This window comes from Macrotis lagotis, chromosome 1 (genome assembly GCF_037893015.1).
Source record: "Macrotis lagotis isolate mMagLag1 chromosome 1, bilby.v1.9.chrom.fasta, whole genome shotgun sequence".
Taxonomy (NCBI): Eukaryota; Metazoa; Chordata; class Mammalia; order Peramelemorphia; family Peramelidae; genus Macrotis; species Macrotis lagotis.
Genome location: NC_133658.1, coordinates 863,757,861 through 863,771,406, shown reverse-complemented (window position 1 = coordinate 863,771,406; position 13,546 = coordinate 863,757,861). Strand labels below are relative to the sequence as shown.

Here is a 13,546-nt window from a genome sequence, read left to right as displayed (position 1 = left end):
TCAGGCAAGGACAGCTTGGCCCTATTCTGGTGGCTGGAGATGGCCGTGCCCATCTCATTTTTCCTCCTCCCAAGTCTCCAAATTAGACACGTTGTGGGGCATGGCCTGCCCACTCTTGACAGGGCTGATCTCCCCATCCTCTAGGGTAGGGAGGAGTCTTTACACACAAGTCAGAGCCTGTTCCTGGCCTGTGGTTGCCAGCTACAGCTTCCTCTCCCTCCCTAAGAAAATAGACGTCTGGGATAAGAGTTGGGGAAGTTGTGTGCCCAGGGAGGAGGAAGGAGATGCAAGATATTTATTTATTCAGCACTCAAGACCTACTACACAGTTTCATGATCAAGAATTTGAAGACACATTCCAGCATGTTTTGTGCCTCCCCTCATTCATAAGCTTTTTTTCCCCATCAGACTTCTCATAATTCTATCTTTTATTTGCGGAAAAAGTCCTTCTCCCCACCCCATCCCCCCAAAGATGCTACATCTCTGGCTTTGGTCTCTAGGTCATTCATCACTCCCTGTCCTTCAGCTCCCCATCTTCCTACCTCCCATCACTGAACCAGGAGGTGTAGACATTCTCTATTCTCTTCACTTCTATTTCCAAATCTTCCTCCTCCCCCACCAGGGATCATCTTACTTCACTTCAAGGTCACCCAGTCTCTATACTACCCTCTTTAGAACCTGGGTGGGGGGGCAGCTAGTTATCTATCAATTTCCTCTCAATTTTCAGTCAGTAGTTGCCAAGCTCACAGTCCTGTCCCCAAATCCCTGCTCTTTTACTTGGAAGCCTTGAATGTTGCTTCCATTGAACAATTTGTCATAATCTGCATCCCCTCTCCATCATAGTCCTACACAGGCATGGTCATGCTCTGAATGTCTGTACCTGCCAGTGTGTTCCACAATCCTTAACTCAGAAACTTCTGTATCTGACCAAGATCTTCCAATCTGCCATCTCTCTCTGTGCCTCATCCCTCTTAAACCTATTATTTATCTTCATTAGAATGTCTAGTTACTCCACCCTACGAGCTTTGCCAGTTCTGTTCTGGCCACATTTTCTTCTATCCACAATCTTAGAACATATTCATCAATTCATTTCAACACTCTCCTTTCTCTTGAAATTCCTTTGTCATATGGATGTGTGTCCCTTTCCAGATACCAAATTCTGGATAGCTGTCTCTATTCTGGGACTTTTAAACATCAGTGAAGTCATTTGTTGTTGTTCTTGAGTTGTTTTTTCAGTCATGACATGACCCATTTGGAGTTTTCTTGGCAGTGATACCCAGAGTGGTTTGCCATTTCCCTCTTCAGTTCATTTTACAGATGAGATAAACAGGGTGAAGTGAACTGCCCAGGGTCACCTAGCTAGTAAGTGTGTGAGGACAGATTTGAACTTAAATCCTCCTGACTCTAAGTGCTGTCCAGCATGTCATTTAGCTACCTCATGAACTGAGAGGAGACTGTGAAAAAACAGAAGTCCACAAATTATTTGGTCTCAAGATTCCTTTATGTTCTTAAAATTTATTAAAGACCCCTCCTCCCCAAAAGGCTTTTGTATATGTTTGTTGTGCAGTCATATTCAATCCTTCTTGATCCCATTTGGGGTTTTCTTGGCAAAGATACCAGAGTGATTTGCCATTTCCTTCTCCAGCTCAATTTACAAATGAGGAAATTGAGGCAAACAGGGTGAAGTAGCTTGCCCAGGGACACACAGCTAGGAAATGTCTAAGGTCAAATTTGAACTCAGGAAGATGAGTATTCCTGACTTCAGGCCCAGCACTCTATCCTCTGTGCCACCTAGCTGCCAATGAAGTTATATAAATGTACCATTTAGGTTCACCACAAATTTATGTTTCCAAATCTCAACTAGCCTCTCACTATTGCAGTTCTTCTACTCCTCCCTACTTAGCTCTAAGTCCACAAATTCAAAATCATTTTCATAATGATACTAAGATGTTTTAATTTCTAATATGGTAAATATGATAGATATTACCCACATAAAGGGGGCAAACTGGGTGTTGCCTAGACACCTAGACATCTGACCTCAGATATTGTTTAGCTGTATAACCCTATGCAAGTTGCTTTACTCTGTTTGCCTTGGTTTCCTCATCTGTAAAATGAGTTGGAGAAGAAAATGGCAAGCCACTCCAGCATCTCTGCAAGGAAAACCCCAAATATGAAAAGTCGGAAATGACATTGATTCTCTCCCTCTCCCTCTCCCTCCTCCTCCCCCTCTCCCTCTCCCTCTCCCCCTCTCCTTTCACAGGCTTCAGATTAGAACCTGTGCTCTAGAACATATTTAGGGGTCAGGGTGAGGCAAGAGGGATAGTGTATTTTTGTCAGTGTAATGCATTTATAAACATTAGTGGGAGATAGAAAAAAAAGAAGAAAAGAATGTCAGAGTCAGAAGGAAAGTATTAAATATTAGAACTTAGAACTATAAACCCTAAAAATACAGGTTTAAAATAAAATGACAGAAAATATGGGTTAGACATGAAATTTTATTTTCTAGGATTTATCATAAACTTATAGGTGGAGGCCATTTGTCCAAGATGACTCCCCAGACTAACAGAGGATGGGGAAATTGCTAAACTCCCTGGAGATCTATCTACGATTAGAGATTGCCCAATTGCTCCTTAAAGACTATCATCCTTATACAGTACTATCTGACAACTTGCTATCTCTTCCCAGACTTAATACCTCATGAGAGAGGACCAGTTTTCTTGTTTTCTAATCATTTGTCTGAGTTTGTAATTAACAGAGGGGAGATAGCTACAGGCCTTGACTTTTTACCTAGTGGCAAAGTTGACTGAGAGAGGAAGACTGAGTATTCTCTAAAGAAATAACATTGCCCCCCCTTTTTAACCAAGCATATAGTTTGAGAATCATGCTTTGACAGAACATAAAATGTTCTGCTGAGTCCTTCTCAGAAGCTCCATAAAAGATTTTTTGGGGGTTGTTTTTTTTCAAGGTAGTGGAGTGAAGTGATTTGCCCAGGTTCACACAGTTGGGTAATTATTAAGTGTCTGAGGTCACATTTGAACTCAGGTATTCCTAACTCCAGGGGCAGTGCTCTATCCACTGCACTACCTAGCTGCCCCTCAAAAGCTCCATTTTGAGGAAAGATCCATTCTCTGGACTTTTCTATTATGCCCAAGAGTGAGGGCAGCTCTCCCCACCCATCCCCTCATGTCACTTTTTCAGTTTCCTTCTTCCATTAGAAAAAAGGGTATCTAGATGGTGTATTTGGATAGAGTCCCAGCCTTGGAGTCAGGAAGACTTGAGTTCAAATCCAGGCTCAGACACCTGATACGTACCAGCTGTGTGACCTTGGGCAAGTCACTTAACCCCATTGCCTTGCAAAATAAAATAGAAACCCCTTGAGATCCTAGGCTTTTTGCTTTTACTTTTATTTAACACATAAGTTATTATAAATATTTGTTATCTTGGACCTGAGACCTTATAATAGACTTTTAGAACATAAAATATTAGGAATGTTAGCACTTCAGGAATGCAGACTATCAAAATGAAGAGGGACTTTAGTATGCAAAAAATTTCAGTGTTAGAGGGACCTTCAAGAGTCCTGCAGAGGGGAAATGACTTGCCTATGGTCTGATGGGAGGCTGATGCATCTGCCAGGTCCCTAGCGGAGCATCATTAAGGTTCGACGGTAGGGGTGGCCCACTCCCTTTCCAGTGGACCAGTCAATGCCATATTTGTATGCCTTAGCCTCAGTGCTTACATGGCGCCCATTGAGGTTGGAGTAATAACAGTTCCCGTACCACCAGGCCCCTTGCACAGTGACTGCGCAGTTATCCTTGTGGGTGTCACTATCAGCATCATGGGTAGAGAAGGGCTTTCCACTATGATAAGTCAAGGAATCCCCTGGAGGAAGCAAACAAGAAAGAAAGCTCACTCTGGCAGCCTGTCTCTCTTCCTTCCCATTCATTCTTTGTTTCTAGGTCACCCCCTTCTAGCCAAAAACAGATACATGAGGTAGTATGGTGTCATGGGCTAGGAGTCAGGAAATTGGGTTCTAATCCTGGCTCTGATGCTAATTTGCATCTCAAGGAAGTGATTTCTTCCATCTGAGCTTCATTTTCTGCATCTGGAAAAAGTTGATCCAGATGGCAGTAGGATTTGGAGCACGTAGAGGTCTCAGTGGCCAACTTCATTTTACAGATGAGGAAACTGAGGCCCATTGAAGTTCAATGACATAAGTATCAGAATCAGTAATTAAATGGAGGACCCTCTGATTTCAAATCAGAGTTCTTTCCATTATGTCCTACTGCCTGCTATGAAAGGTCTTGTCCAACTCTCTACACTAGAGTCTAAGTGATTATAAGGTACTTTACAGATCAATGACTTTAGCCTCTCCTGTCATTACTTTCCAGGCTCTTCAGTTCTCCAGTCCTTTCTGTTTAGCTACCTCATCCATCAAAACTGGATGAAAAGATTCTGCCACTTTGGGAGGTCCATTCCCAAGGTTCTGAGGAAGGAGATGACTCTCCCACCATGCCCACTTCCTTCTTTTCAATCCCTCCTTAATGGCCCTCTTTTCTTAGAACATCCTTTCTTGGTTTCTCCTTCTAGGGGCCTCAGCTTCTGCTCTCCCTGCTAACCTACCAGCAGTGCCCTCCAGGAACTTGTCAAGAACCAGCTGGTATTTGTCAGCCTCACTCAGGATCTTGAAGCCTTGGTAGTGGGCAAAGGTTTGGGTCCCATTGAAGTCTTCCAGTTCTACTCGGAGTTCTTTGGAAGCTTCAAGGTGGAGAAAAGGCAGAGGTATAAACAGTTGAGTTCAGACATGATGTTCATGTGTCATGTATCACATTGTGGGTATTTTCCTACCTTAAGGGGATGAATGACAGCACTTTTGGTTTAGGCCCTATTTTTTCTGAACTAGTTAGGGTTATGGGAGAAACAGATAGTCAGCCTTTTGCCAGTTCTTTTCCTGCCATAGCAGGACTGCTGGTACCGTAGTCGTCTCCTTTCTCCTAAACTATAATCCTAGCTATACTTCTCACATTTTGCCTGGTAGCATGGTAGTAAGAAAGAGCATTATATTTGGAAGCAGGCTCGAATCCTGACTCTGATCAGGGTGAGTCTGAGCAAGTCATCCTCTGAGCCTATTTCCTTATCTGTAAAATGAGGGAACTGGACCTTTCTCCAGTCTCTTCCCTCTTCATACCATCTTTTAATCTGCTGCCAAGTCTCCCCTCTTTTCAAAAATCATCAGTGACTCCCCATTGCCTACCAAGTAGAGTATAAATTCCCGATCCAAGGCTTTTCACAACTTGGATCCTAGCTGCCTTGCCTCATCCTCTTCCCCTTCATGCTATAGTCAAAGTGACCTTGTTCCTCAACTCCAAACTTCTTAGAATCACAAAATCCCAGGGTTGGAAGGAACTTCAGAGAATATTTAGTTCAACTTGTACCCAAATCCCACCATAACATTCCCAACAAATGGCCATCTAATCTTCTTTTAAAGACCCTCCAGAAATGGGGAATCCATGAAGGCAACTCATTTGACTTATGGACACCTCTGATTATTAGCAAGATTTTCCCTGTCATCAAACTTAGAGTTGCTCCTCTGCAACTAGTTGTGTAATCCTGGGCAAGTCACTTAACCCTGATTGCTTCACATCTAGGGCCATCTCCAGTCCTCCTGATTCATATCAGGTCATTGGACCCAGATGGTTCTGGAGGAGAAAGTGAAGCTTGTGACTTAGTACAGCCCCCCTCATTCAAATCCAATTCATATACATGTCATGGCATCACCTCCCTGATTCATGGTCTTCTTTGATAATGAAGGACAAACATCATCTGAATTCTGACAAACAGAATATGCTTGCCAATCCTTCACATAGTGGGTCTGCTCTTTTTCACACTAAACATTCTTAATTCCTATCTGGAATCAGGCTCAAATCTGTGAGTCTGAGAAAGTCATGTCCTCTGGACCTCAAGTTTCTCATCTGTAAAAATGGGGAGATTGAACCAAGAACCAAGGCAAATGAGAATTTTTTTTTCATTTAGGGCAAAAAGAATTGGTTCTGGGGAGTTAGCAACTCTGCTAAGGTTCTTTCCAGATTGATATCTATCGTAGTATGACCTTTTCTCTTCTCTTATTTGTCCTTGCCACATAGTTATTTCTCATTTCCTCTTTTCCCCAATTCCCCTCCCACACACACTCACTCCATCCTCCATTGGACAATGAGTCAACTTTTTTTTGAGACAATTGGGGTTAAGTGATTCGCCCAGGGTCACTCAGCCAGTGTCAGATGGTAAGGATGGATTTGAACTTAGGTCCTCTTGACTCCAGGGTCAATACTCTATCCACTGTGCCACCTAGCTGCTCCCATTTGACTAATCTTTTGAGGGCAAAAATTACAGCTTATTTCTCTTCATCTCCCCAGACATAATGCCTGCACACAGTTGAACTTAATAAATATTTGTTGATTTGAGATCTGAGAAAGAGAAGCAAGTATCAGAGAAGTGATGGAGCAGAAGGACTAGAGTTCTGCCCTAAACCCCCTCTGTCCCAAGGCCTAAGAAGTTACCTTCATGGGTAAGTTGATAGAGGTTCTCATTTCCAAGCCAGAACTCGGATTCTTGGCTCCCAAAACCGGCTTTGTAGGATGCCCAAGGTCGGTAGAAATCCACAGAGCCATCCTGACGTCTCTGGAATACCTGATCAGGGGTCAGGGGCCCAGGGGCCCAGGAGCTGAGGACTTATCCAGAAGGGAAAAGCTCATCCCGCCATAACCTTCAGGGGACCCAGTCCTTATTTCTTCAGAAAAGAGGTGAGGGGACGGCTAGGTGGCGTAGTGGATAAAGCACTGGCCTTGGAGTCAGGAGTACCTGGGTTCAAATCCAGTCTCAGACACTTAATAATTACCTAGCTGTGTGGCTTTGGGCAAGCCACTTAACCACATTTGCCTTGCAAAAAAAAAAAAGAGGTGAGGAGGAAGGATGGTTTTAAGGCTACAGAGTCTATTGATTCTGGGGGAGTATTTGACATGAATCCCATACACCCCATGGAAAAATTTTGATTGAGAACTTCAGTAATGTTTGTCATAAAAGATCCTGGTGGATAGCAGATCTGACGTTTTGTCCTTCATTTTCAAAAAAGCCCATGACATTGGGAAGGTGATGCCATGGTAAGCACATGAGGATTTGAGTGAGGGGGAGCTGTGCTAAACACCAGCCTCACTTTATTCTCCAGAACCATCTGGGTCCAATAGCCAGATATGAATCAGGATGACTAGAAATGGACATGAATGCAAGGCAGTTAGGGTTAGGTGACTTGCCCAAGATCACAGCTAGAAAGTTTCTGAGACTGGATTCAAACTCTGGTCCTCCTGACTCCAAGGTCAGTGCTCTAGCCACTGTGTCACCTAGCTGCAGCTCTCCAAAGTATAATTGAGGGTTGAGGAAGGGTGGGTAAGATTAGAGAGAATAGCCCGTGGTGCTTGCCCCCCGCCCCCCTCTTATTCAATGGACTCTTCTAGCTCTAAATTACTTTGGGGTAACTTCATACCCAGAAAGGATGGCATGGAAAGGGGTAACTTCTTTTACCATCCTCACAAGACTGACATAATGCCTGTCAATGTTGTTGTTGCCATTTACACATCTTTTTGTGATCTCATTTGGGGGTGATTTGTCCATTCCTTCTCCAACTCATTTTACAGTTGAAGAACTGAGGCAAGCAGGGTGAAGTGACTTACCTAGAGTCACACAGATAGATTGTAACTGAGGCTGGATCTGAATTCAGGTCTTCCTGACTCCAGGCCCAGCAATCTATCTACTTGGCCACTTAATTGCCCAACCTGACGCAGTAAGCCCTTAATGCTAGTTGATTGACTTAGTGACTGATTCTTTTTCACTCCCCTTCCACCTAGTGAAAGCCTCCCTCCTTCATCTTTCAGGGGCCTTCTGCTTGGGTCCTAGCTCCTCTAGGTAATTCTCTCCACCCTCACTCCCCTCCCTCCTTCAGCCCACAGGTATCTCTTTCTATGGATTGGGGTGTTCTAAGTCCATTTCTTATGGATCCATGTCTTGTGTCTCCATCTAGACTTAGTTTCGCCAAGAGTAGGACCAGTATCTGTGGCTTCCAGTCTCACCCAGTGCCAGGCTGAATGCAACCAAACAAGGCTTAGTCCCATCTATGGGACTCTACCTCCCTCTTGGGGTCAAGTCAGAGAAGAGCAGGCCCAGGGTGCCTTCACCCCCCCCCCCCCCCGAGCCCTGCTCACCAGCCAGCCCCCCTCAGCAGAGTCCATGTCACAGAAGACAGATAGGACCTGGCCATTGGGTAGGCACACCTGGTACCAGCCACTCAGGGAGGCTCCTCGGCTCTGCAGCTCCCTGCAGTCCTGGGGTCCTGGGGGAATCAGAAGTGCCAGGGCTGTGATGCCCTTCCAGCTCCCTCTCCTCAAAATGTCCCCCCTCCTTCATCCTGTCCCACCCAGTGGCTTTCCCCAGCAGTCCCTTCCTAGTCAGCCATTATTAACCCTCCCCCTAACTCCTCCTTAGGCCAGAAACCTTCCTCAGTATATCCCCTTCCTAGCATATCCCCTCCAATCCTACCTGGGACTATACCCCCCAAACTCTTGAAAGACTCCCTTCTTGGCCTCCACCTAGCCATTGATGTTAGTCAGGGCTGAGTTCAAGGGATTGGAGACACAGGATACTTGGGTCTTCCTCAGTTTCCCACCCTTCAGTGTAGATAGTCTTGGGTCTCAGAGAAGGAGAGATTTTAGAATAGATGGAGTCTTTTTAGACATTCAGCAGATAAGGCATCTCGCCTAGACTTGGCACGGTTGCCCGCCACCCCACATGCTCCCCAGTTGTGGACTCCAAGGTCACTTAGGAATCAATCTTTCTTTTCCTCCAAGGATCTCCTTACCTGACCAGCATTTCTTCAGCATGTCCACAGCATCTCCTGGCACCAGGCAAATAAGTCATTGGTTACTATAGGGGACTCTAGTTATTGGTCAGGATTATGCAGAGGGAGTCTGTGAGGTTGGGCTAGCGTGAACAGTGAAGCAGGTCTACCGGGAACCCCAGAAAAGTTGAAGACTTTGGGTAAGGAGAGTGGGAGACTCATTCAAACCTTGTCCTTCTCCCTAAAACCCCCTTCTATTCAACTTCTATTAGGGGAAGGACCAGTGGCTGCACGGGAGAGGTGGAGGAGATGGGAGGAGCCCTAACTTTGGAGTCATAAAGAATAGGTTCAAAACTCTCTTCTGAGGCTTACTATGATCTCCTCAACTGCAAAATGAGAATAATTATATCAATGAAATGGAAAGATTATTGTAGTTGGATTTAGATTCAGTGAAGAACCAGGTCCAATGCCTGCTCCTAATCTTATGGGACTAGGGCTAAACCTCTTTATTTCTCTAAAACTCAGTTTCCTCACATGTAAAATGAGGTTAATTCTTGTAGTGACTAACTTGAAAGGCTGTTTTAAGGACCTGGTGAGATAATGGCCACGGAAGAGGTTTAACAGGCTTTAACACTGCCACGTCAGCTCCCTTCTGAGGAAAGGGTCTTGTAAGCTTCACCTGGTATTTGGAGGGGAGGAATCCATAGTAGAGATGTTTGGGAACCACTATGGAAGAGGGGACTCACTCACCAGCTTCCCCCTTGGGTCCTGTTTTCCCTGGTGGCCCTGGTATTCCTGAAAGAAAGTAACAATGCCATGAATCTGGCACCTCTTGGGACTACCTAGCATCTTACCCTTCTGTCTCAGGACAAAGACTCTCCCCCAAATCCCAAACCCCACCTCTGTTAATGAGAAAGCTCTCTACTTCCCCCACTTTTCTTTTCTTACCTCTAGGGCCTGGTGCCCCCTTTTCCCCAGGGCTTCCAGCTGGCCCTATGGGTCCTGAGCAGCCCTGCAGAACGATCATTTTGCTAGTATCCAGAACTTTGGGTTCTGTAGAAGGAAAGACAAGGGGGGATGGTTGGGGTGGGGAGGAATGCTCAGGTTAGTCAGCTGCTCCCACAGGAGGGGAAGTTAAAGACTAGAATTCAAATTTGACCTCAAACAACTAGCTGTGTGACTCTGGGTAAGTCATTCCCCTCCTGTCTGCCTGTTTCCTCATCTATAAAATGGAAACCATAATATTTACCTTCCAGGATTGTTGTGAAGATCAAATAAGATAATTTTTTAAAGTGCTACATAATTGCTAGTATTGCTAGTATTATTATTATTGTTATGGTTATTAACTATACCTGAACAAACTCTCATACTCATCTACTACTGGACAATCACACGTGGATCCTTCCCCCATTCAGACCCTCATCAGCTCTGGTCTGGGGGACCCCAGATAGGTCTCCCTATCTCTTAGCTTCTCCTCTCTCTAGGCTATCCTTCACACAAATTGCCAAAATAGTCTTTGTGGGCAGATCTTACCAAACCACATCCCTGCTTGAGAAACATTCTATGGTTCCCCAGGGCTGAAATCACTGTGTATTCATTGTATCCCTCGGTGAAACAGTCTCCGCTTCCTTCTGCCTGGTCCCCAGTAGGCCTCTTGTTTGCTACCCCCGGGGTGGAGCTCCTTCACCTGGCATTCACCTTCACCAGTCTCCCACAAGCAGATGCTGACTTAGTTCCCAAACTCCCCTTCACATATTATCTGCTTTAGTCCAATTAGACTACTTCTGCTGGAGTGGCTAGGTGGCACAGTGGATAGAGCACCGGCCTTGGAGTCAGGAGTACCTGGGTTCAAATCCAACCTCAGACACTTAATAATTACCTAGCCGTGTGGCCTTGGGCAAGCCACTTAACCCCATTGCCTTGAAAAATCTAAAAAAAAAAAAAAGTACCGATTAGACCACTTCTGCTGAGGCAGTATGGCCTAGTGGAGAGAGCCATGGTCTAGATTTGATCCTAGAAACTGCCTTATATCTGAGTTCTACTACTAACATGGGTAGCCAGGAGCATCCGGTTTGGAATCAGGAAGATGTGATCTAAATCCTGCCCCAGACGCTGACTAGTTGTGTGACCCTGAGCAAGTTACTTAGCCCCCACTTTCCTCAGTTCTTCATTTAGAAAATGAGACATAGTGGAGAAAGAAATGGCAGACAGCTCCAGTGGCTTTTCCAAGAAAACCCCATAGATCCCAGCAATAACAAATACTACCTGGCTATTCCTGGAAAAGTCACTTGGTCCCTCTAGGATTGAGGGACTTGGATGAGATGATCTCCACTATTTGATATGTGATTCATTCATTAAGGCCCAGCTCAAATCCTCTTCCCTCCAAGGGGGAAGGAGGGGAAGTTAAAAAATTAAACAGAAGGGGAAGAGAGAGTGGGAGGAGAGTGTAGTGTCAAGCTGAGAAGATTCAAGGAGGGGCCTGAGGGAGCCTGGGAGGCCTGGGAGCAGGCTAGGAAGAGGGTCAAGTGTATGTGCCTTCCTTCCTGAGCCCCTACCCTCCCAGATTTCAGTGTTTTTATCTTCTGGGCCCAGCACATCCATCCACACCTGATGTTATGGGATAAAAAAGATCTAAAGGGGCAGGATGTTCAAAGTGGAACTCATCTTTCCCCCAAAACTCTTCCTTCTTCTTCTTCCTATTTAGGATCCCACTATCCTCCCAGGCACCTAGGCACACAACTGAGATGCTAGTCTTGCCTCTTTCGTTCCCCCCATATCCAAACTCTGTGGCTGAGGTCTAGCAATTTTACCTTGGTGACATTTCTCACCCATATCTTCTTCTTTGACACTGGTCCCCTGCTGTTGCAGGACCTCATCCTCTCCTGCCTGGACTATTGAAACAGCCTGCTGGGGTGGGGGTGGGTCCCCTTGCCTCAAGTCTCTCTCTGCTCCAATTCAATTTCCCTTGTCTGTCAAAGTGATCTTCCTTAAAGTTCATGTCTCAGCACATCATCTAATTGGCCAATCAACCCCCTCTGGCTCCCTATCACCCCTAGGGTCAAATATGAAATCTACTGGCATTCAGAGCTCTGTGTAACCTGCCTCCCCAACCTTTCTGGTCTTCTTACACCTTAAAAATGAGGCATTAATTTATCCCAACTTCCCTATGTACACTTTGATCCAGTAACACTGGTCTCTTGGTTGGTCCTTGAACAAAATATTCCAATTCCTAACTCTAGGTATTTTCTCCAGCTGTCCCCAGCCTGGAACTCCCTTCCTCCTCATCTCTTTTAGTAGGTATCTAATATTTACTGAAGGATGACTAGGTGGTGCAGTGGATAGAGCTCTGGCCCTGCAGTGAGGAGGACAAGAGGTCAAGTTAGGCCTCAGAAACTTATTAGTTGTGTGACCCTGGGCAAATCATATAACCCTGTTTGCCTCAGTTTCCTCATCTGTAAAATGGACTAGACAAGGAAATGGCAAACCAGTCCAGTATTTTTGTCAAGAAAATCCCAAATAGGGTCACAAAGAATTAGATATGATTGAAAATAACTCACAGCAACAAATGTTGATCGATGGACCGTTTTGGGTTGGGCTTGGAGGATCTTCAAACTCCCTAAAGTCAGAACATTGATGAGCTGGAGATCTCAGGCACCTTTCCTATCCTGTTCCCTTGCCCTCCTCCTATCTGCCAATGATCAGGCTGTAACGGAAAAGACCTTGGCTAAATCAGGACATGAGGGGTCTAATCCCAGCTCTTGAGTTTACTTGCTGGGTGAACTCCAGCAAATCATATCCTTTCAATTTCCTTCCTCCTGAAATCATTGCAGGAGGGAAGAATTGGATTTTGAATAATCTCCAAGGCCCCTTCAGATTCTCAGAAGAAGTCTTCCTGATCCTCCAAAAGACCAACTCAAATGCTACTTTCTCCCAAAGATCTTTTCTTTTCTTTTTTTCTTTTTTCTTTTTTTTAGATTTTTCAAGACAATGGGGTTAAGTGGCTTGCCCAAGGCCACATGGCTCTAGGTAATTACTAAGTGTATGAGGTCGGATTTGTACCTAGGTACTCCTGACTCCAAGGCCGGTGCTCTATTCACTGCACCACCTAGCTGCCCCTTTGCTTTTCTTTTTGCACTTGGAGCCGCCATCTTCAGTGACAGGTGTCTAATGAAGTGGCAGGTAGGTAGTCCTGGTGGGGTAATGGGGGGTAGGAAGGTGCAGTACAAGGAGCAGATATCTACCTGGGCAGGTGAGAGGCTCCTGGGTCTCAATGAAGCCACATCCTGAGAGCAGAAGCAAGAACAGGATTCCTTTCGTTGGCAGTTCCATCTTGTCTGTGCTCATGATATCAAACTGTGGGGTAGATTCCCTTATAGACTATGGAGATGTAAACGGGAACTTCCTCTCATTGTTCCCACAGAGAGTCACACCCTTGCCTTGGAGCCAGTGGGCCTTGGAAAGGGGCATTGCCCCTACCCTTGTATCCCAAGAAGGAACAAATTGTGTCTTCCCCTCATCTTAAATCCTGGAGGTCTGCCATCTAGCTGTTGAATATATCAAACTTCCTCAGACTTCCAGGGAAGGAAAGCACAAGAAAAGGCTATCTGCTCCCTGCCCAAGGCTGAGCCAGGGGGCTACTTACCTGTAATATTCTGAATAATGCTCA

At 45.3% G+C, this 13,546-nt stretch overlaps 1 protein-coding gene across 1 annotated transcript; it reads right to left on the bottom strand.

Annotated features, from left to right (window-relative positions):
- Positions 1-3,599: 3,599 nt before the first annotated feature.
- Positions 3,600-13,224, bottom strand: FCN3 (ficolin 3). Its single transcript, XM_074216689.1, has 8 exons — positions 13,122-13,224; positions 9,829-9,933; positions 9,631-9,675; positions 8,902-8,937; positions 8,249-8,376; positions 6,554-6,683; positions 4,620-4,754; positions 3,600-3,878 (listed from the first exon to the last, which is right to left on the bottom strand). The coding sequence occupies exons 1-8, from the start codon at positions 13,222-13,224 to the stop codon at positions 3,637-3,639; spliced, it is 924 nt and encodes a 307-aa protein (XP_074072790.1). The 3' UTR covers positions 3,600-3,636.
- Positions 13,225-13,546: the final 322 nt, after the last annotated feature.